General features: G+C 31.2%; 2 protein-coding genes across 3 annotated transcripts; both read left to right on the top strand.

The window, feature by feature from the left end:
• The first annotated feature begins 7,115 nt into the window (after positions 1-7,115).
• LOC109803225 (uncharacterized) lies at positions 7,116-9,239 on the top strand. Of its 2 annotated transcripts, XM_083073252.1 has the most exons (4): positions 7,118-7,817; positions 8,152-8,226; positions 8,669-8,764; positions 8,857-9,238. In XM_083073252.1, the coding sequence occupies exons 2-4, from the start codon at positions 8,155-8,157 to the stop codon at positions 8,989-8,991; spliced, it is 303 nt and encodes a 100-aa protein (XP_082929378.1). In that variant the 5' UTR covers positions 7,118-7,817; positions 8,152-8,154; the 3' UTR covers positions 8,992-9,238. The 2 variants fall into 2 exon arrangements, with proteins under 2 accessions (XP_029128142.1, XP_082929378.1); XM_029272309.2 differs by having other exon boundaries at positions 7,116-8,226; positions 8,857-9,239.
• Positions 9,240-19,770: 10,531 nt separating this feature from the next.
• LOC109802478 (polyol transporter 5) lies at positions 19,771-22,543 on the top strand. The gene is made up of 3 exons (XM_020363865.3): positions 19,771-20,096; positions 20,247-20,593; positions 21,285-22,543. The coding sequence occupies exons 1-3, from the start codon at positions 19,964-19,966 to the stop codon at positions 22,335-22,337; spliced, it is 1,533 nt and encodes a 510-aa protein (XP_020219454.1). The 5' UTR covers positions 19,771-19,963; the 3' UTR covers positions 22,338-22,543.
• The last annotated feature ends 59 nt before the right edge of the window (positions 22,544-22,602 follow it).

The raw sequence follows: 22,602 nt of genomic DNA, 5'->3' as shown, positions 1-22,602 counted from the left end.
GTGGGTTGCCTGCTGAACGGCATGCCAAAACCCTTCCTCGTGTTCCTTCACAATCTTGCCTTCGCACTCGGTCCGGAAGGCGGCCATAGCAGCTTCTGCCTCGGCCTTGGTTTGTTGCTCCCGAGCAGCGGCCTCTTCCGCCTCTCGGACTCTCGCTTCTTCAGCCGCCAAGGCCCGAGCCTCCATCTCTGATAAAGCCCCCTTCAACCGGGCAATTTCGGCATCGGATGCAACCTTGTCATTTGAGAGCGCCTCTTGTGCCGAGAGGGATTCTTGAAGGGCCGCCTTAGTGTCCTCCAAACTCTTCTGGAGACTATGCAGCTCGCCCATCGGCTCCAAAGCCATCTTCCTAAAAATAGCCGTGGCCCGGACATGTAACTCACAAGCCATAGCCCATTGCGCCGAGGGAGTGGCCGCATCAAGCATCATGTGGCCTTGGGCCGACAGCAAATCTGAAGACATCATCCTTGCCGGCCGGATCTCCTCAGACAAAAAGTCCTTAGCCACAATGGCCGAAGGGATCGCCAAATTCGACGAAGACCCTTCAACCCTGCGTTGCTTGGGCCGCGAGACTTCCGGACCAGCCGCATCAGGTTTCTTCTTCCCCTTGTCTTTTCTCTTCCTGCTCTTTGGATCGGGAAGAGCGATGACAGGGGGCGTCGGTCGGGGGCCTCCATGACTTGCGGCTGAGGATCAATCGAGACACTACGATGATCTTCGGCTGAGGACCCAGCCGGAGCCTTGTTCCTCATCAGCTGCCGATAAGACAAGCCCAACCCCTGCTGCGCCATCCAACCTGCAAAAATACAACAAGTCACAAATCAACCTAACAAGCACGAGCAACAGCAGATAAAAACAACACATACCCTCTAGCTCAAAACGAGGCCGAGGCGACTTGGGAAGCAGCACCAGGAACCGAGACGGGATGCACTTCGGCAATCCCTTAAGAATGCTTAAGGCCGACACTTCGGCGTCGGTCATCATATCCTCGGGAAAGTCATCGTATTTCCGAGGCTGACGAGTCCAATAGAAGGGAAAAAGAGGCTTCCCGTCAGCATCGTAAAAATAATTTCTGCCGACTACAGGGTCTATGATCACCTTCACAAACCCTGCTTTAAAGCCCTTAAAGGACGATGTGAAGGGCGTCAACAGCGGTCGGTCAGGATTCCAAATCAACGACAACCACTTCACAGTTTTATTAGACGGGCGTGTACAGAAAAAATGCAAAAATAAACCTACAGCCGGCTCTACATAATGGTATCTACACAACACCCGAAACTCTTGCATATAAGCCCACGCGTTCGGGTGCAACTGGGTCGGAGCCACGTTCAACACGCGAAGGACCCCCATCTGGAAATCATCAAAAGGAAGCGACATCCCCATTCCCGAAAGAAACACTCGTACATATAAAAGAAATCCCCTTGACCTTCCCGCTTCGCAAGGAAAACCAGATCGAGCTCCCCAGGGCCTTCGGCCCGGCATCGACGCAGCATGATAGGATAGGGGTCCCAACCTTCCCATCGGCCCATCGTGCACAGACTAAGAAGGCGTATCACGGCGGCCCTCTCATGAAAACGAGAGAAATAGGTCGCGACTTCACCATCGACCCAATCGTACCCGGGGATCTCGCAAGGAGGGTATTTCTGCCTGTAATCCCCAGGGCTCATCTCGGCATCGGGTAATTCCGACCCAGTGGAACTCCCCGATTCCCCACTACGCTCTGGCCCCGACCCAATGGGACCCTCAACTATCTCTACTTCGGCGTTAAATGCTAGCATCTCGGCATCCACATTTTGGGCCGACCCCCCATCGCTGGCCGAGGACCCTGACGACAAGGTGACACCTTCGGTGGCCATTATCACACAATAGATAAAAAACAAAAACCAACCTTTTGGGAGTATTCGGCTCAGTGAAGAAAATGTACAGAGGCCGTGTAGAGAAAGCTTGAAAAAAGAAGCCCCACCTCAACACCTTATATAGACCACTCGAGGCCACCCAAGAGGCTCACAATAAATGCACCTGAGCGCCAAAGGACACAACCCTAGGCACGAAACCCGAAGGCGGCGGTAGCATGCAACGGTCACTATCTAGACGACACAACTCCCGAAAATGCACACCCCCCTACGTTCTAAACCCTAAAACTCCCCGAGCCTCTTTAATGTAAAACCCCTTCGTCTTTCATCCTTGGGCTTGGGGGGGTAGTGTACTAGTAAACACCCTTTCGGTCATGCAATAGGCCGAAAGGGGCGCCCAAACTAATGAAACGCACCAATTGGCACCCCTTCGGTCGGACAATAGGCCGAAAAGGGGGGCCCGAACCAAGGAGCCACACCAACTGCCCCCTCAGGTCAGGCAATAGACCGAAAGGAGTGCCCTAGCCGATGAAACACAACACCCCTTCGGCCCCAAGCTTGGCCGAACACCCCTTCGGCCCCAAGCTTGGCCGAACACTCCCTCGGTCTCGTGGGTAGCCAAAAACCCAAAGAGAAGGGATCTGAAGCTATTCAAAACACCCCTTCGGCCCCAAGCTTGGCCGAACACCCCTTCGGCCACAAGCTTGGCCAAACACCCCTTCGGCCCCAAGCTTGGTCGAGCACCCCTTCGGCCTTATGCTTAACCGAAAACTTGAAGAAAGAGCCTATGATAAACACGTGGCAAGCCAAATGCCTACTATGCATTAATTACCATACCAGATTAAGACAGGATTAAGGTTAAGTCATGTATTACCCATTTCCCAAGGATGAAGGCCCATCAGGCCCGCATATGTCACTATAAATATACAGGTGGTGTGACATAAATGAGGTACGTTACTATTCAACATAAAAGCATTTATTGCTCTATACCAAACACTTACTTGATCGTTGGAGTGCCTTTGCAGGTACCCTCCCCACCCTTTAAAGACGGTGTTCGATCGAGACTGAAGACTTAGAAGATCAAGCAGGAAGAACGACGAGAAGAGTGTTCCTACGCAGGAACAACAATAAAAGTGATTGTCTTATTGACAAATCTTTTCAAAAACCCTTTTAAAAATACTCTAAAACAAGTGAGCAAAGGAACATTGAAGCACTAAACAAAGTAAAAAAACCAGGTCACGTGGCGATCTCAGATAAATGTAATAAGTTTTATGTAAACACTATTTTGTTTAAACACAATAACTTCTCTTCCTCAAGCATTAATAGATGCAAAATATTTTTATATTAGTTCATTTGGTTCGCTACATTTTATATTTATCTGTTAAAGTTAATTGATCGATAAATAAAATAATGAAGTCAAACGTAACTCCCTAAATTAATAAGAAGTTTTTTTTACTGAAAAATTAATAAGAAGTTAAACGCATAAATTATAAATTCTAATAAATTTTAATGAATAAAAGAAATATGTTAAAAAAGTGTAATAGAGAGTAACCCGTGATCTAGGCTTATTGTCAAATAACATCCACTTATGATTGATGGTGAGAGGTCGTTTGATGTGAAAGACATGTAGAAGATCATCTTTGATTTCTCAAAGGAAGGGAATTAGTCGGGCTCAATTTTATGGCGGTATTCGTTTGTTGCATTTAAGTTTTAACTCTTATAAAGTGAAAAGTTATTATTATGAAATAAATATAGAATTATATTTATTAATTAAATATATAATAAAATATCAATTAATTTCTCATGGAATAAGCTACATTTTTTAAAGTGTATAATAATAATTGTCACGTTTTTTTCAAAATTGAAAAAAAAAATCAAATTAGTTCTTGAAACTTCATCTAAGTTCTTAAATTTAATGATATATTAATGTTATTTTAGTCCTCTTATATATATATATATATTTAAAGTCTCATTTTTTGAATTATAATTGATATATATGATTAATGAGTTGCACTTTTAGGAATCTGTTAATTTTAAAGATTACAGTAACAGCGTTGTATACTTTTCTGAACTAAAATAATTATTTACTCTTTCTCACATTATAATTCCAATTGAGTTTGGTACGTAATTGTGTGACGTTTCTTAATTTGTTATCTCAAAACTTTCAATTCTACGAATCAATTTACGAAAGTGTGCTAATACTTTGGATAAATTATTTCATCTAATCAATTTCTTGAGTAGATGAAAAACGAGTGAGTTAGGTACGTAGGTAATGACATTTCATTCTCTTTGGCTAAATTCACGACACATGTAAGTGGTACTAAGTACTAACTGCTAAAAAAGAGAGAAAACGAGTACCACCACATAAACATAAACATACATGACAACAAAGGAATATTACCAATACATAGAATCCAAGAATGTGAGTTCCTGAGTTGGATGTAAGAAAGTGGATCCGCTGATCCACGCGGAAATTGATCCATGTGGTACCTCATAAAATATAAGGTTGACACATCAAGTCACACCAACAGTGACTCGCATATGTCAAAAGTGATCTACGTTATTCCTTAGCTTCATAATCATATCCGACAGAGATGTATTTTATATGCATGATTCTTGTCATTCGGTGGAAGTTCATCCCCCAATTGATAACTTAAAGACGTTAATATTTTTCATCTAGGAGTGGCATATATAGGTAAGCATGCACATAATCACAAATTCATTTGAAAGTGATCATCATCAAAGGTAAGGCTGTTATAGCCCCAAAACTGGTCCACGCACTATTCTAGCTAGTACTAATTGCTAAAACAAATGAAAACAGCACCAGAAATACCTTCTTCTCCACCACCACCACTACCACATGGCCAAAAAGAAAACGCAAACGAGATTCTCTTACTCTAACGTACCAAGAAAAAGCCAAAGAAGTCACAACATTAGTAAGTTGTAGTGAAAATCTTTCCTCACACGTATATTGTTCTAAGTAATTAATGGGTTTTTGGTCCCCCAGGCAGAGTCCAAGTGTCAGCATTCTAACCGCAATCAGTAAACCATGATGGGGTGCCATACTGCAACATCCCTAGTCCCTACCATAGTTGGGAAATTCGTTAGCTTAGATTTGAAATGATAATGAGAAGGAACATGATGATGATCCATGATATATATTGATAACACGTTGAAATAAAAAAGGACGCACCAATATTATATTTTAGATATATAACAATATACTGAATATAGCTAGTATTATAGGACTTTCCGAAAATTCTAACTTCTAAATCATTGAAAGGTAAGGGCACCCCTAAATATTCTAAAAAATGTGATCAAATCATTGAAAGCTTAAATTCATTTGAGAGTCGCTAAGGCGAAATTACTGCTTGAGTGGTTAATTATATGCAATTTTTTTTAGCAGGATTTAATATCAGTACAAAGATATCCAAAAAACTTTTTGCTTGCGTATATATAAGTGCATGTGAAAGGCTGCAGCTAGCGAGAAATATCTGTCACAAATAAGTGCATGTTGAAGGCATAGATTGCCAAGTGTGCCATGGAGAAACCATTGACAGAATTTTATCAGTTTCAATCATTACAATATTTGTTGCTTATTGTTCCAGTCCACGACGCATCAAGTATATTGAGAAAGACTTTTTTACCAACTCTGGAATACCGTTTTGCTTTAATATTATTAGTACATTTTAACTCTTTAACAACCCTTTCCTTTTTTCAGATTTGTTAAAATATTACTATATATTAAATAAATAAGTTATTTTACAATATTTTTTTAAAAAATATTATTAAATAAAGTAACATCTTTTATTTATCTAGTAAAAAAATGTTATAGAGATTATTTTGTAACACTTTTTTAAAAAATATTACTTTAATTACTTCTAAAATCAAAGTCTCACATCGAATAAAAAAAATATATTTCTCTCATATCTAAATGTTATTCATAATTAAAGTCTTACATCGAATAAACGAATGACTCATAAAGAGTATATATAATCATATATATACTTAAGATAAATAAACTTTGATATTTGATATATAATTAGTAGTGACTAATTAAGAATGTCTTTAATCTTCTCTTAAAGAATTCTTAGGAACTTAAGAAACATAAAAAATATAATAAATGAGATTAATATCTAAATTAAAATTAATTATTATTTGTTAAAGTTAACAAAAACTCAGCAATATTATTAAAATGTTACAAAAATACTACTTTGATAACATTTTAAAAATATTGTCTAATTGTATAAAAAATATTATTAAAAATATTTAACAACATGAACTATATACAACATTTGATAATATGTTATTAAAAACGTTTAGTAACACTTTTATACAATTAAGTAAGAATTTTCAAATATTACTAAAAACTAATTGAGTTGCAGTGTTTGCATATATATATATATATATATATATATATATATATATAATACATATATTGGATAAAGTTTCTATGGTATAAGTATCAGTAATATCACATCGTAGGAAATTGAATTAATCTTTGTTCAAACCGCATCTTGTGAGGATTAATAATTATAAAAACAAATTATGTACTAAGCACACACAAGTCTCATCTTATGAATGTATTTTAATTTAATTTCCTATATATCTTTTACTAACTCCTAGTCCTCAACACTGCAGTAGTCATCTATTTTGTCTATCATTCTTCCACGTAAGAGGATATTAATAAGTGAATTTTTTGATTTTTATAAATATTATATAACACTCTTAATTAAAAAAAAAAAAAAAAACTTTTCTCCCCAAGACTCAACTCTCACACATCTTATAAGGTTTACTAAGTCTTGTGCCAGTAAAGAAATTTCTAACCAAAAGTAATATGAATCTGCTTAACCTTTCATCGCTTCAATTAGACATGAATTCAAATCCATCCTTTATTATAAATCAAAGCCCTCATTTTTATTAATCTGCTTGTTTTTTTATAACTACTCTAATCGCTTTGGATATGCTCTAAGATGCATTGGATAAGAAATCTAGAGGAACTTTGGTCTCTCAATGTGTTTTCTTACATTGTTGAACTTAATAACCCTCAAAATAGAATGATTGTTAGTTTCCTCGTAATATTTTTCTAATATCACTGTAATTTTTTAATTATCCATACGAATCAAACACTACAAAAAATCAAGTAATTATTGGCGGTTTTTTTCTGGCGGTTTCAATAAACCGCCAAAAAATGTTACTTTTGTGGCATAAATATCAATCGCTAGAAGTGACGACATTTTCTAGCGGTTTCAAACCCCCAAAATGTTCAATCCCTTTTATTTATGCCTTTCCTTTTATTGGCTAGCCGTATCACAATAGGTGACCAATTAGATTAAATTAAAAAATAAAAGAGAACTAATAAAAATAATTTAAATAAAATAATATAAAAACAATTTCCTTTGTTAAAAAAATATGAACCAAATTGAAATGCATTTTTACATCCGCATTCAACCCACGCATTCCTTTTACACGAAACCCGCTATACGATTTCACATAAGCAAAATGAAAATCGATTTGTGAAAAGTGATCGTTCGTTTTTCCCTTTGTTGAATTTAGGATTCTTATTCGATGCGATCCCGAGCTCGTAGATCGACCTGAAGCTTCCGTTTCAAGGATTTTTTTTAATCATTCTTTTTCCTAGCTACCGGGTTAGATTATGTTTTGTAATGCTCGCTTTGTAATTTTCTTAATCATGCGGATTTGTACGAAGGATACACAAGTAGGGTTCGTGTTGTAATTTATTTATTGAATTATTCATATGAAGGAATTGTGTTGTACCAGGTGAGTCCTATTTCGGTTTTCTGGATTGAGTTTGTGGAACATGCTTTGGCTTTGGTAGGTTGAGCTACGGGATTTTGTCTTGGTTTTGGAATTTTGATGTAGTAGGTTTATTTGGTTGGTGATGGTGTTTTGAGTAAGTGGTGGCAACTATTTTTGAAAAAGTTGTACGAATCAAAACTCAAGGTATTTAAAGTGTTCCCTTATCAGTTTCGCAGTGAAACTCAGGATTATGTTTAATAAATGGTTTATTTTATACAAGATGCAGAGGTTCTTATTCCAATATTACCATTCCTAGATGAGGTTCTCCCTATTTTTCTTTTAATTGGATGTAAATTTTGTTGTTGCCTTTTTTTTATTAAAATCATGATTTGTATATCAAGAAAAGAATTAAGTCATTGGATTTGACTTAAATAAGACGTTTTTATCCATAGGTATTTCTTTTTAATTTTACTTTCTTGTTATCTTGAATGACATTGTTCTTCATTTGGTGAACATGTTTTAACAATTCTTTTGATAGGTAATGCCAATTTTCCCTCATATTGTAAATCTTCCTTTGGAGAAGTTCCAAGCAGCACTTGGTCGCATATTGCAGGTATCATTTGTTCCTTTACAGTCAATTAAGTGATATGCACCATGTGATGCCAGATAATTTGCTACAGTATAATTCACCAGTTATGCTATTCCAAGGTAAAAGTGGCATTCAATTATGGTAATGAAGAAACATTGTACTAGGGGGACTATATAAGATGTTTCCAGTTGAAGTAACAATGAAAACTATTACAGCTTTAGGCACAATAATGGCTTTAGTTCTAATAATTACTGTTTTTGATTAAATTCTCATGATTCAAGGAACAATACCTCATTTATTAGGATTATCCCTGTGTTTATGAAATTTAGCACTTGTATTTTAGTGTTAACTTCCATGATCAGCAAAGTTAGTGGAAAAGACACACCACAGTATTTTAATTAAAAAAATAGTTCTGACCTGTTGCGTACATTTTGGTAATTGAATTAATTGCAGAGTTCTTTTACAGGGATCATCACAATCTAGTCCGGTGCTTACTCCTGCTGAAATTTTAATTGCAATTCATGGAATTGATCCTGAAAGGGACGGAATTCCCTTGAAAAAGGTAGGTATCTAATAATGATAGATTTTATGCATCAGGATTGTTAAAATATGAAGACACATTTTGCAGTTGCACAACTAAGGTGTTATATACAGGTCACAGACGCTTGCAATGCTTGCTTTGAGCTGCCGCAAACTTTTACTCAAGAAGTTATTGCCAGAGTTTTGAATCAGTTGGTGTGTTATGTGGAATTTTTATTGTGTGCCTTAATTGAGGAATCCAACTTGTAGTTGATTGTTTACAGCTTACAAATATAGCTCTAGTTTTGAAGCCCCACATATATATTCATCGAAACTGCCATTTGTCTTTTCTCTATTGCCCTGTTAATATTCTACCTTCAATTTAGATAATTATTTTCCGACTGAAAAGATTCTAACATGCTACCATCATTCCTTGTTATCCGTTTCTATTGAATCGGATATTCTGATCTATTTGTACTAAGTGGTGGCAACTATTTTTGTATCGTCTACTCATTAATAAAAGAGGAGTTCTTGTATGAAAAAAGTATCAAGAAACACAATAACTAATCCAAAGCTAAGATAATATTAAAAGAAAAAGTGAGAAAAAATAGGTTATCTAGTTTAAATAATCTTGTTATTCTGCTTTTGACTATTCTCTTGTTATTTTTAGTCATCATTTTCACTTCCGAATGTAAATTTTATGTCTTCCATAATGCTAAATTTTGTTTGGTGGTTGCATCATATTTACTTCAGTATGTAGAAAAAAAAAAACTTTAGATTTTTCAAGTAGTGTGAAGAATCTTCAACTTTCTGCATGCTTGTTTTTATCCTCTAGTAGATGACTTGTTTAAGCATTGTGTAAAAAAGGAAAAAAAACCATTTGTGGCGGTTTAAAACCGTCAGAAATATTGTATTAGGCATAATTAAAATGGATTTTGTGGCGGTTTTAAACCGCCAGAAAATGTCAAACAAGTCAAACAAAACTACAATTGTAGCCTTTTTAAATTGGTATTAAAATGCATTTTGTGGCGGTTTTAGACGGCCACAAACAGATTGAATTTTCTGACGCTCAAAACCAGTGGCGGTTATTAATGACGCCGGTAATGCAATTTGTGGCGGTTTTTAACCGCCAGAAACCACCAAAATAACCGCCACAAATAACACATTTTTTTGTAGTGAAACTCATCAGTATTATAGAGGCACAACAAATATTAGACATACCACTCAACCAATTGAACTAAACTTATTGGTAATTAAGTAATTTGTATTTGAACCAAACATAATTCTATTTGTTTATTAGTTAAAATGAAAAGAAAAAAAAATTTATGCTCTAATAATATGAAAAGGTATACTTTAATCTAATTACAAGTTGACATGTATTATAAGTCTATTGATTTTTATAATATTACTTTAAAAATAACTATCATGGTTTTTTTTAATCGATGGTGTATGTTTTGTTTTTTAAACTAGCAAGTGATAGTATATAAAAAATAAACTTTTATATAAGATTTAAAGAAAATAATTCTCATAAATTCTAACAGATGAAGTGAAAAAAGGTGGACTGACGCAACGCATTTTAACCTTACCCTCTTTTGGGTGCTCGCCCTGTTCGATAGGTTTTCTTCTTATTTATTAACGTGTTTTGTTTCTTGTTGGGTCAAATGACCCCGCGCTTTAATTAAAAAGAAAATGATGTAAAACTTGACGATGGTGTATTATGAGACGTTTGCTACCTTCAAACCATACGTCCACTAAAGTGAAAATAAAATATTTCAAAGTTTAACATACATAACCACGTGCAATATCTTATTTTCATGTCAAAATTATTAATTTTATGTGTATATAATTTATTACACACATATTCCAACTATAAATTAATAATTAACATCATCATATCATGAACTGAATTTGGCCCATATTTGTGCATATCACTACAGCTATCTCTCATTTCGTTTTCATGTTAATCATATACCTAGTTGTTCACTTTCCTTCCTATTCTTTTTCTTTTCACCAATATATATATATATATATATATATATATATATATATATATATATATATATATATACTTAATTATCTATACATTGTTAGTATAAATTTTTTTTTACACTAATAACTAATTATATCTTTTAGTTATACCATATCACTATTAAAAATAAGTATATTTATAATAACATGGTATAATTAAAAAATATAATTAATTGTCAGTAAAAAAAAACTTTATACTGATAATGTATAGTTAATATTATATATATATATATTTTGCTCCAACTTGAGCAAAGCTTATAGGGTATATGGTCTATATCCTTGGCACTGGTATTCTTGCAGCATGCAGGCACTTATTTTTTTATTTTATATATATAAAAAAATCAGAATGCATAACGTTTCTATGACAAATGACTGAACAAAATAAAAGGAGCTTAATTAATTGATAAAAATATTTATGTAGATACACCATTTTCAAAGGCCCAAACCCTACACACTTTACCTGTTAGAGGAGATCAATGACATACAGCTCAATCTTTATAACAATTGTGCAAATAAATTATTTTAGAAAAAACAATCAAAATCTGACCATTTTTTTTATGTAGACTATTAGAAGAGATTATAGTAAGTCTTTGTAAATTTATTTTACTCAATAAATTATATATTACATTAAACTTCAATGATTTAATTTTTAAAGTAAAAGTTTTTAATATATATATATATATATATATATATATATATATATATATTAAGTTTATAAATTTTTAAAAAAATTAAAAATTATTTAATATTTTACTTTATTAATTCAAATTCATTAATAATTATAAAAAAAATTGTGTTAATTTAAATTTATATGACAAAAAATTATATAAATTTTAAATTTTAAGAAAATTTATAAATTTAATCTATACATTGAAAAAAATTATTTCCACTTTATATAAATCTTTTTGTTCCGTGTTTATATTTTTTCATTTTATTCTAGAACTGAAATGTATCTGCTCATAAACTAATAATAACTTTTTAATTTAATGTAAGAAAAAATAAATAAAATATATATAATAACCACTCATTTTTTATTTTTATTAGAGGTACAAAATGTTATTGTTTTTACTAGTGATTAAAATCTAGAAAAAAAATAATTTTTATATTGTTAGTATATTGATTATTATTTTTTATTTGTATCTAATTTACAGTACGTTCGAAATTTCCTTAGGTTATAATTTAATTGTGTTTGATATAGATACTTAGAAAGTTTTGATAGTGGTCTTCAATAAAATTACTAAGTTGATGAATTAGTTGTTGAATAGCATGAATTGGTATATATTAAATTTATAAATTTTATATAAGACATATTATATATGAAAACAATTAATAATTAAGGAATATTTTCATTAAAGTATATGTTTTAAGATTTAAATGCTTAACATTATAAGTAAGCACCCGTGTTTGGAGCGAATCATCTATAATTCAAATAAAATTGTTTTTAATGAAAGATATTTTTAAAGTTAAAATCTTATGAATTGCACTTTGCATGTTTGGTAAGTTATTTTAGTTAGTTTCTATTTATTTGTTTACTATTTGAAAAGTTTGATTGACCTTATTAATAATTAATGTTTGGTAAACACTACGCAAGCTCTTTTTAGTAATTTGAAATGCCTTACTTTGGAGATGTTACTTCAATTTGCAATTTTTAAAACGTTATCTTCTAACTTCTTATATACTTTATTCTTGCCTTATTTTTAAAATTTCTTTTTATATGCATGAAAGATAAAAAAAAATTATTAATGTAAAATAAATTTAGATAAAATTACTTTTGGAATAAATGAATATATATATATATATATATGTATATATATATATATATATTCTTATATATTAGATATGAATTATTATTTTACCTAAAGATGTTTTATGCATCTTTTTTAAAAGATGGTTTGTAGATATTTTTTTTAACTTTTTATTTAATTCAAATTTTATTTATCATAATTATTTATAAATAAAATGTTAATATTTTAAAATAAACTATCAATAAATAAAAATATGTTTTTATTAAAATTTAATTTATTTATCATAAAACTAAAACATAACATATATGTTTAAAAATATTTATTTAAACAAAATTTAAATATATATAATAAACTTATATGTGCATTATACATGTTAAAATACTAATGTGTTTGTGTGTGTATGTCTATATATATATATATATATATATAAGGAGGGATCCACTAACTTTAGGAATAAATTTATCACACTCAATAAAGACATATTCTACATCAAATTGTAATGATTCAACCATTAAATTGAAAAAATTTAATACATAGATTAAGTTGGCAAATTTTTAAAAATTTTGAAAATTATTTGATACTCCATTTCATTAATTTAAATTAATAGATAATCACAAAAATATTTTATACATTGATTTAAATTAATGAAATGGAGTATTAAAAAAATTTTAAAAATTATTTGATACTCCATTTCATTAATTTAAATTAATAATATTTTATACATTGATTTAAATTAATGAAATGGAGTATCAAAGAGTTTTTAATTTTTTTAAAAAATTGCAAACCTAATCTATATATGAAGAATTTTTAATTAAATGGTTAAATCGATAAAATTTGATATAAACTGTGAGTTATTGAGTGAAATAAATTTAAACATATATAAAGAGAGAAACAAAAAAAAGGAATTAAATGACTCTAAGAGTAACTCTTCCTTAAGTTACTCAACTCAATAACTCAATATTTGTTGAATTTTAACCATCTAACCATTAAATTAAAAATTCTTAATGGTATAAAAATTTTTAAAAAATTTGAAAATCATATATCATACTTTATTATATTGATTCAAATGAACATATAAAATGCTTTTATATTGGACTTTTAGCCTTATATGCTCATAGCCCATGTACCTCGCACTGAGTGAGTTTATGCATGTTCTAGTGATGTTATTTGTTTTGAGCAGGGTGCTTCTATGGTAACTTTGAGCTAATTTCACTCACTCAGAATATCGCTTCAAGCAATAATTTATATCTCAAGAAAGAAAAATACTAAAAATACTTAATATTTAAACAATTAAATCCTAAAACTGAAGTTACCTCTTGACAAAGTATTTTGTGATAAAAATAACTATAAGCATAGAATATACTAATAATTGTTTAAATTGAATAAAATATATATATATATATATATATATATATATATCTTTAATAATTATAAATCAAAATTGACATAATGCATTCATTTAAAAATATATTAAAATATGAATAATTTGATAATCTTTTTTACTGTCTAATTTTAACAAAATTTGACAAACATTTAAGGTAATATAAATTTACAATACAACAAAAATAACTTTTTATATAAAGTTATTAAAGAATGTAATATTTATTAAAGTTACACTAATGTAATTTAATTTCTCCTATATATATATTAGCTATATTTTATTTTATTATTTAATATTTTTTTATTTTTAGTGGTTAAGAGTTTATTTGGGATAGTTACAAAAAAAAATTTATTTTATTTTAAAATACATTTTTAAAAACAATTTACATTTGATAAGAATAGAGTTGAAATCATTTTTATCTCAAATACAAAATGCTTATACATCCATTTTTAAAAATTTAAAAATGATAAACTTTATTTTTAATTTTAAAAAAATAATTTTTCATTACATTTAATAAGGAGCATTTCTTGTTATCATTAGCACAAATATTATCATCATTATTACCACTATTTCTATTGACATTGACATTGTTACCAACCAACAATGTATCATTATCAATACCTTAAGCATTAATATTTGAGTTAATCACCAATACACCGCCAATATAAAGTTTTTTTACACTGGCAATCAATCAGATCTTTTAAATTATTTTATTAAATAAGTAACTGACATAACACTATTAAAAGATCTGATTGGTTGATAGTGTAAAAAAACTTTATACTGGCAGTGTATAGATGATTAACTCTTAATATTTTGTCAATATCATCATTAACATTATTGTTGTCGTTGCTGACAAAAAATATACTCTTAAACTAATTTTAATATGATAAGAAAATTTTATAGTAAATTTACTTTAAAACTAAAAATTTAAAACTATTGTATTAAAAATTTTAAAACTAAAAATCACTTTGTAATGTATAGAAAATAAAGGTTCTCATAAGTAAACTTAATAATATCTTAACAATCTTATAATGAGTATGTTTATCAATTTCTTATCCTTAATAAATCGTCACTAAGTCTCTTAAAAAAAGTAGAATTACAATGAATATCTTTTTCCATTATCTTAACTAATAAAATATTTATTCAAATCATATTTATCTATTAAGGTAATTTTTGTATTTATCTAAATTTTTTTAATTAATTATCTTCTTATTAAGAAAATATGTATAAAAAAATTCGATGAAAGAACTCATATCTAGAAAAAGAGGTATCAAGTATATTTTTAACCTAATTCATCATCTCTATGAGACTACTTCTTGTCAAAGTCCCTTTTCTTTTTCAAATACTTTTACCGGCATGAACTATTGAATTAAGAAACCAAGTGCATCGAAGTCCTACACCTAAATTCTAATAATAATGCATTCCAAACACAACAAGTTTGGAGTACTTACACAATTTAATATTTTTTCATAAAACACAAAAGTTAAATTACATTAAACATTATAAGTTTCAATAAAGAAAATTTAAAAGAAAAGTTTATGAAATCTTCAAATCAATTGCTCTCATAAAGGACAACTCATGTGACGTGACTTGACCAAAACACTCCAACATCAACATTTTTATAATTTTTATATAACTTTTTCATTAATATTTATTTAATATAATACATGTGAGAATACAATTGATTATAAATTTGAGTTGAGTATGCTAAGTAAGGGCAAGAGTCCAGATCTCAGCTCATGGCATCAAAGACTGAATAATGAGTATTCTTCAACTATATATATAATCTTTCATAGAGTTTTGATGCGAAAAACCTACAACAGGTGAACACACTACAATAAATGTTACATATAGTGACATATATATCACTATAAATATAATATATGTAGGTATATATTTATTTGATATATAGTTATACACAATTTTAGTGTTAATTTTGAATGAGATTTAACAACATATTTTGTGTGTGTTATTATAATCTATATCTACACTTATTAATAATATACTAACATATATTATAATTATTATGTGAGTAAAAGTAATTTTTAGTGACATGTATAGTGTCACTATAGGATATGTGTCACTATATGACAATTTTGTTATAATGACAAGCTAGACAAACAATTCATGAGGTTGAACACCCCAAAAGAGGAGGAAAAGGTAGGTTTTGCTGTGTAATCTTGAAGGAAAGGTTAAACAAAAACGATAGTTAGATGAGTTGGTAGCACATTAACACCACCTAATCCTGCAACAGCATATATAAACACCCCCAACAGCTCATCTAATCATGAATAGGAGGAGCAGTACGGAATTTCAGAAAAAAAATATAGAAGAAATAAAATAATTAAGTTTATAAGTATAAATTAAATGTAATAATTAGTGTAACACAATATCATCTGTTATGTCTGATTTTAAGCATTAAATTATATTATTTAAATGTCCATTATTTTTTAATTAATTATGTTGTTAAAATATTTATTCGTAACTTTTATTATCGATTTTATGTCAAGGAGTCATGGAAGTGTCATCTTATCTATCATTTTTCACTTATAAAAAAATTAAAATATTTTTTTAGTTTCTATAATTTTACTTACTTTATTTTTTAGTTTCTATAATTTAAAATAAATATTTTTAGTTTCCATATTTATCTTTTTCAATCATTTTTAGCCTTTATAGTTTAAGATAATTTTTTTAGTTCTATACTTGCAATTTTATATATTTTTAGTCTCTATGGTTAATTTTTTTTAACATCTATTTTGTGTAGTCGTGGTAAAGATTTTTAATTTTGTAAAAGTAAAAGAAATAGTATCTTAACAATATAACGAGATAACATGTGAAGTTACAACAGAAGCATGCAGAGTCAAGAGACTTAATTTAGAATAATTCAACAAAATAAATTTGATATCATATACACAAAATTAAATTCATGTCAATACAAAAAAGATAATATTTAAAAAAAAATAATGATTAGAACTAAAAAGATTAAAAAAAAAAGGTTGCAAGTATAAGAATTAAAATATTTATATTAAATTATAAAGGACTAAAAAAAATTTTAAAAAATAAGTATAAGACTAAAAATATCTATTTTAAACTATAAAGACTAAAAGATAAAATAAAAAAAAATTATATATAAAAAAAAAGTATTTTAACCTTAAAAAAATGTTATCTTCTAATTTAAATAAATGCAATTAAATGATTATATAGAAATAATAATGAAAAATGTTATTATGGTGATCAGATTAATATTATATATAATTATAAAAATAAGAAAGAGAAAATAACAACATACATTCTTTTAACACTACCACTTTATCTTGAACTAATTAGTTATGTGGATCTTTGTCCATTCATATAAACTACGTACCTGTCAAAGGTAACATAGAGACTGTTCAAAATGCATGATCTATTATCATGGCCAGAGAGAGGGAGAAACAGAGAGAGCGTGTTGTCTTAATCAGAAATATTATTTTCAGTATCCATATTACAATTTTCCCACTTGTAAGCTGTTTTCCAAAACAACCAAACAGACTGAAGAGTATATGCATTAGAGTGTAAGCAGGTCCTAAATGATCAGTAAATTAATTCGATAAATTCAACTCGATCTAACTATATTTAATAAGTTGATTTAGGTAAGAGTTAGTTTGAGTTTCTTTTAGTTGAACCAATTATAATTAAGCAGGATATATATCAGGTTAATAATGACTTCTCCAACTCTACTTGATTTAAATATAGTATTAATAATAAAATAATAAATATTCTACTTGTATAACTTAAAAAAAATAACTTGATTTAAATATTCTACTTGTTTTCAAAAAAAAAAAATCACTAATTGATAATATGTGTAAAATTTAACCTAACTCACACCTATAAGCAATTTCGTAAAAAATTGTAAACTTGTCAATATTAAACTATTACAATGTGACTAATATTTAATGGTGTCAAAGTGAGATTTATTAGGTGATTATCTAACAATGACTCTCAATCTTGTGGAATAGTGATAGAGTTTTATCAAATTATTGGCTCTATTGTTGTATTATTCATTTCCACTATGTTACAATGCATGGTTTTTCATGATCAGGATAATTAAGTTGAGTTATATTTATATTTTGAAATGACAGCAACTCCGTTGTGTCTCTTGATAGACATTAGGTAAAACTCAATTCACCTATTTACACCCTTAACATGCATGATGAAACATTTGTTTTTTTTTTAGGAGTTGATGAAACATGTTTAATTAGGAGTTAGACAATAGCGCTATCTAGGCTGGACTGGACAGACAATGAACCGGCCATGTTGCAGCTGCATTCAGAGCATTACTGCTCAATTGAATGGTGACGTCACTATTATTTGTGGCTGACTGAGAGCCACCACATTTGTATCTCTTTCCACTTAGAGAGGATCTAACATTATTCTCCAGATGAAATGAAACTCCTAAATATATTAAATTACTTATCATTGATACCTCACATTACAATTTTTTTATGATTATTATGTAATTTGAGTTTAAATTTAAGATTGTATTAATAAGTGGTTTAATCTCATTAAAACTTTTTGTTGAAGTTAATGGTTTTTTTTTTTTTACTTGTAATCTTAATCATACTTTTTTGCTAAAGCTAGTGGCCAGTCTGTCTAACCAAACGAAGTGCACTTCTTTACCACAAATGATCAAAACTGAAAATGATCCAACAAAAAGAATTTTGATCTACCAAATGAAATATAAAGTAATAAAAACCAAATAGTTTTAAATCTAATTTTAAAATAATCTAATAAGAGTTTAATTCAATATTTTAAAATGACATTGTAGCTAAGAAGTTTACATATTAATATTATCAGTATGATTAGTTAAAAAAATTATTAAAATTCAAGTTAATTTAGCTTCTTTCTTAGACTTGAATTGTACTGTAGGTTTGACAATTTATTTAAACTTACTTTTTAAGAAATAAATGTTTTCAATATATTTTGATTAATCGATTTAATTTATATTTGTTTTATTGTATTTTTTTCCAATTTAATTTATATGCTATAAACTTCTAATAATTTTACATATTAAAAAATTAATTAAATTTTATTAGAATCAATTAATTAGTTAATTTTTCAAAAATATTCTAACTAAATTCACAAACATTGATACTATCTATAGTCTATATTTTACACTCTTTATTAGTTTGGTTTGGTCCACCATTCAACTTATTCCATGTATTAAATATTTAGGCGCTCATTTATGCATAAGTATCCAAAAACATAAAAATATAAGTGATTTTTCAGAATTATTACTTATTTATTTTTAAATATGATATTGATAATTTTCGTACGAGACCGTGAATATACATAAAATGATATTTTATTTTTATTATAATTTATTTCATATTCAAATAAGAAGGAACATATACACAAATTAATTGTAGGAAACAATAGTGTAATATTTTTAAAGCAACAAACCAATTATTTGTATTTGAAAGAAATAACGGATAACTTTGTATAAAGGGAAAAATAAAGTGGATACTAAATTATATTCACCGCCTAAAGAAGAAAAGAGAGAAAATAGATAATACTATATGATAAAAAGATAAATTTATAAAGAAAAACAATGAATTATGATTGAGTATTTTTTTGTGCGTGTGAATTATTGTTAGAGTATTTGATATAGAGAAGAATAATGTCATATAAAAAGGCTGACCCATCAAAACAATTAATCTCTTTTCATTTATCGCTTTTGCTGCTGTTTAACATTTTCCATAATTTTATGAAAATGTAAGTTGGTGAACGTACTCGTGACTAGCGGGGACTGGCCTACAACGAGTTTAGCCAACCCCATTAGGTTTTGTCGCAGTTTTTAAGTCTTAAATGACGAGGACGTTTATGAGATAGGGTAGAGGTTTCAGTTTCACGCGTTCAACTATATACATGCGGTTGCTCATGTTCTCTATATATATGAGCTAGCTCAGCCACACATCTTGCATAATTTTTCTAGCTCCTTCTATAAATTACCAGTGTCAGTGGTTCTTATAATGTATATGGCCACTCAAATAATATAGAACTTCATTCTAAACCAAACTCATCATATCTATATTTCTGATATCCTGAAGAGATGGCTGAGGGTAAAGTAGCAACAGCTCAGAAATCTCTTCAGGATTTTGATCCTCAAAAGAGCCCCAAAAGGAACAAGTATGCTTTCGCTTGTGCCATTTTGGCTTCCATGACTTCCATATTACTTGGCTATGGTGAGCGTTCATTATAATACACGTTGACACAGGACATGCATGAATATTATATTACTAATAGGCAATAGCATATGATATCTATATGTATGTATATGTATGTTTGATGCATGAAAGCTTAGAATTACTGAGTTTGTTGTGATGATGTTACAGATATTGGGGTGATGAGTGGAGCGGTTATATATATAAAGAGAGACCTGAAATTGACGGACGTGCAAATTGAGATCCTGGTAGGGATCATAAACCTTTACTCTCTCATAGGTTCGTGCCTCGCCGGAAGAACCTCCGACTGGATCGGACGCCGTTACACCATCGTCCTCGCCGGAAGCATCTTCTTCACGGGAGCCATCCTCATGGGATTCTCTCCAAACTATGCCTTTCTGATGTTCGCGCGCTTCATCGCCGGCGTCGGCATCGGCTACGCCCTCATGATTGCACCCGTCTACACCACCGAAGTCTCACCCCCTTCCTGTCGTGGCTTCCTCACCTCCTTCCCCGAGGCACCTACACACTAATTACTAATTACCCATCGTCTTCTATTATCTTATCATATTATCAAAACTTACGTAAACATCAATTCAGTTGTGGACACTTCTACCGGCTGAAAAAAATAAAATTAAAATAAGTTTTTTTCGAACATAAAACTAACTTATGTTTGGATTAAAAATAAGATTTCAAAGAAGTAAATAAGAAATTTTTTATAAATTAATAATTTTTTTTTTCTCTTTTAGAAATGATTTAAGAGAAATTTACTAAAATGAAGCCAAAATAATAAGTTTTTTGATAAATTAATAAAAGAATTTTGCATAAAATAGATTATGAATTTAGTTAACACACTCTTAAATACACATTGTTAATCCTAAGTATTTGATTCAGCGGTAGGGATTGATCTACGTTTAAACAAGATCAGAAATATTTTGAATCCTGACTTGTGTATGCAGTCGTATTAAATCTTAGGGCAGTTATCCCACACTTTCAATAAATGTATTAAAAAGAGTGTATAAGAGAGTGTACCTTTCTCTTATAAAGATTCTAAAGTTTTGTTTGGATGGTTAATTATAATTATGATAACAAGATACGAATTCTCTTGAGTCTCAACACGTTCTATATTACTTTTAACTCTCACTTGTTGCATTTGGTATACTAAAAAAAGATATATTTACGTCTTATGTTATATATGGTGTGATTCAGGTATTCATCAATGGAGGGATATTACTAGGATACATATCAAACTACGGATTTTCGAAGCTACCACTTCACCTGGGATGGAGGATGATGCTGGGAGTGGGCGCGCTTCCATCGGTGATCCTCGCAGTCGGAGTCTTAGCCATGCCGGAGTCCCCGCGGTGGCTGGTCATGCGTGGCCGCCTCGGAGAAGCCACGAAAGTGCTCAACAAAACCTCCGACTCCCTCGAAGAGGCCCAGCTCCGGCTAGCCGACATAAAAGCCGCGGCCGGGATCCCGGAGTCCTGCAGCGACGACGTCGTTGAGGTGACCAAACAAAGCCACGGCGAGGGCGTGTGGAAGGAGTTCTTCCTCTACCCTACGCCGGCGGTGCGGCACATCCTGATCGCCGCCCTCGGCATCCACTTCTTCCAGCAGGCTTCGGGAATCGACGCCGTCGTTTTGTACAGCCCGGAGATCTTCAAGAAGGCCGGCCTGGAATCCGACGCGGAGCAGCTCCTGGCGACGGTGGCCGTTGGGTTCGCCAAAACGGTTTTCATCTTAGTGGCGACGTTTCTGCTGGACCGGGTGGGGCGTCGGCCGCTTTTGCTGACCAGTGTTGGCGGAATGGTGTTGTCGCTCCTGGCGCTGGGCCTGGGCCTGACCGTGATTGAGCAGTCGCGCGTGGTGCTAAAGTGGGCCGTTGGGCTGAGCATAGGGACTGTTTTGTCGTACGTGGCGACTTTCTCGATTGGGGCGGGGCCCATCGCGTGGGTGTACAGCTCGGAGATATTTCCGTTGAGGCTACGCGCGCAGGGTGCGGCGATGGGAGTTGTGGTGAATAGGGTGACGAGTGGGGTGATTTCGATGACTTTCTTGTCGCTCTCTGATAAGATTACCATTGGTGGGGCCTTCTTTCTCTTTGGGGGAATCGCTGCCTGTGGCTGGATCTTCTTCTATACCATGCTCCCCGAAACACAGGGCAAGACCCTTGAGGAGATGGAAGGCTCTTTTGGTAAATTCGCAGCCTGGTCCAAGTCCAACCACAAGGACAATCCCCAAATCCAATTAGCCAATTAGCCAATTAGCCAATTAGCCAATTAGCCAATTAGCCAATTAGCTTGCTTCATACTTTTCATCGTCAGTAACTATCTACTGCACTGCGTTGTAATATGAGAGTTATCCAAGTGTGCGTGGTAATCTATTCCAATACTACGCTTCTAAAATATTAGTACTAATTAATGTAACATTTCCTTTTTCCTGTTGATATTTCATCATTTTACCTACATGCTCCAACCCAATTACTCTTCTTATGCATGCGTACTGTTGAAAATATATTCTTTGA

This window comes from Cajanus cajan, chromosome 4, assembly GCF_000230855.2.
Source record: "Cajanus cajan strain Asha chromosome 4, NIPB_CcT2T_4, whole genome shotgun sequence".
Classification (NCBI taxonomy): Eukaryota; Viridiplantae; Streptophyta; class Magnoliopsida; order Fabales; family Fabaceae; genus Cajanus; species Cajanus cajan.
Note: the sequence above shows the minus strand (reverse complement) of the source record. Positions and strands in the feature narration are given on the sequence as shown.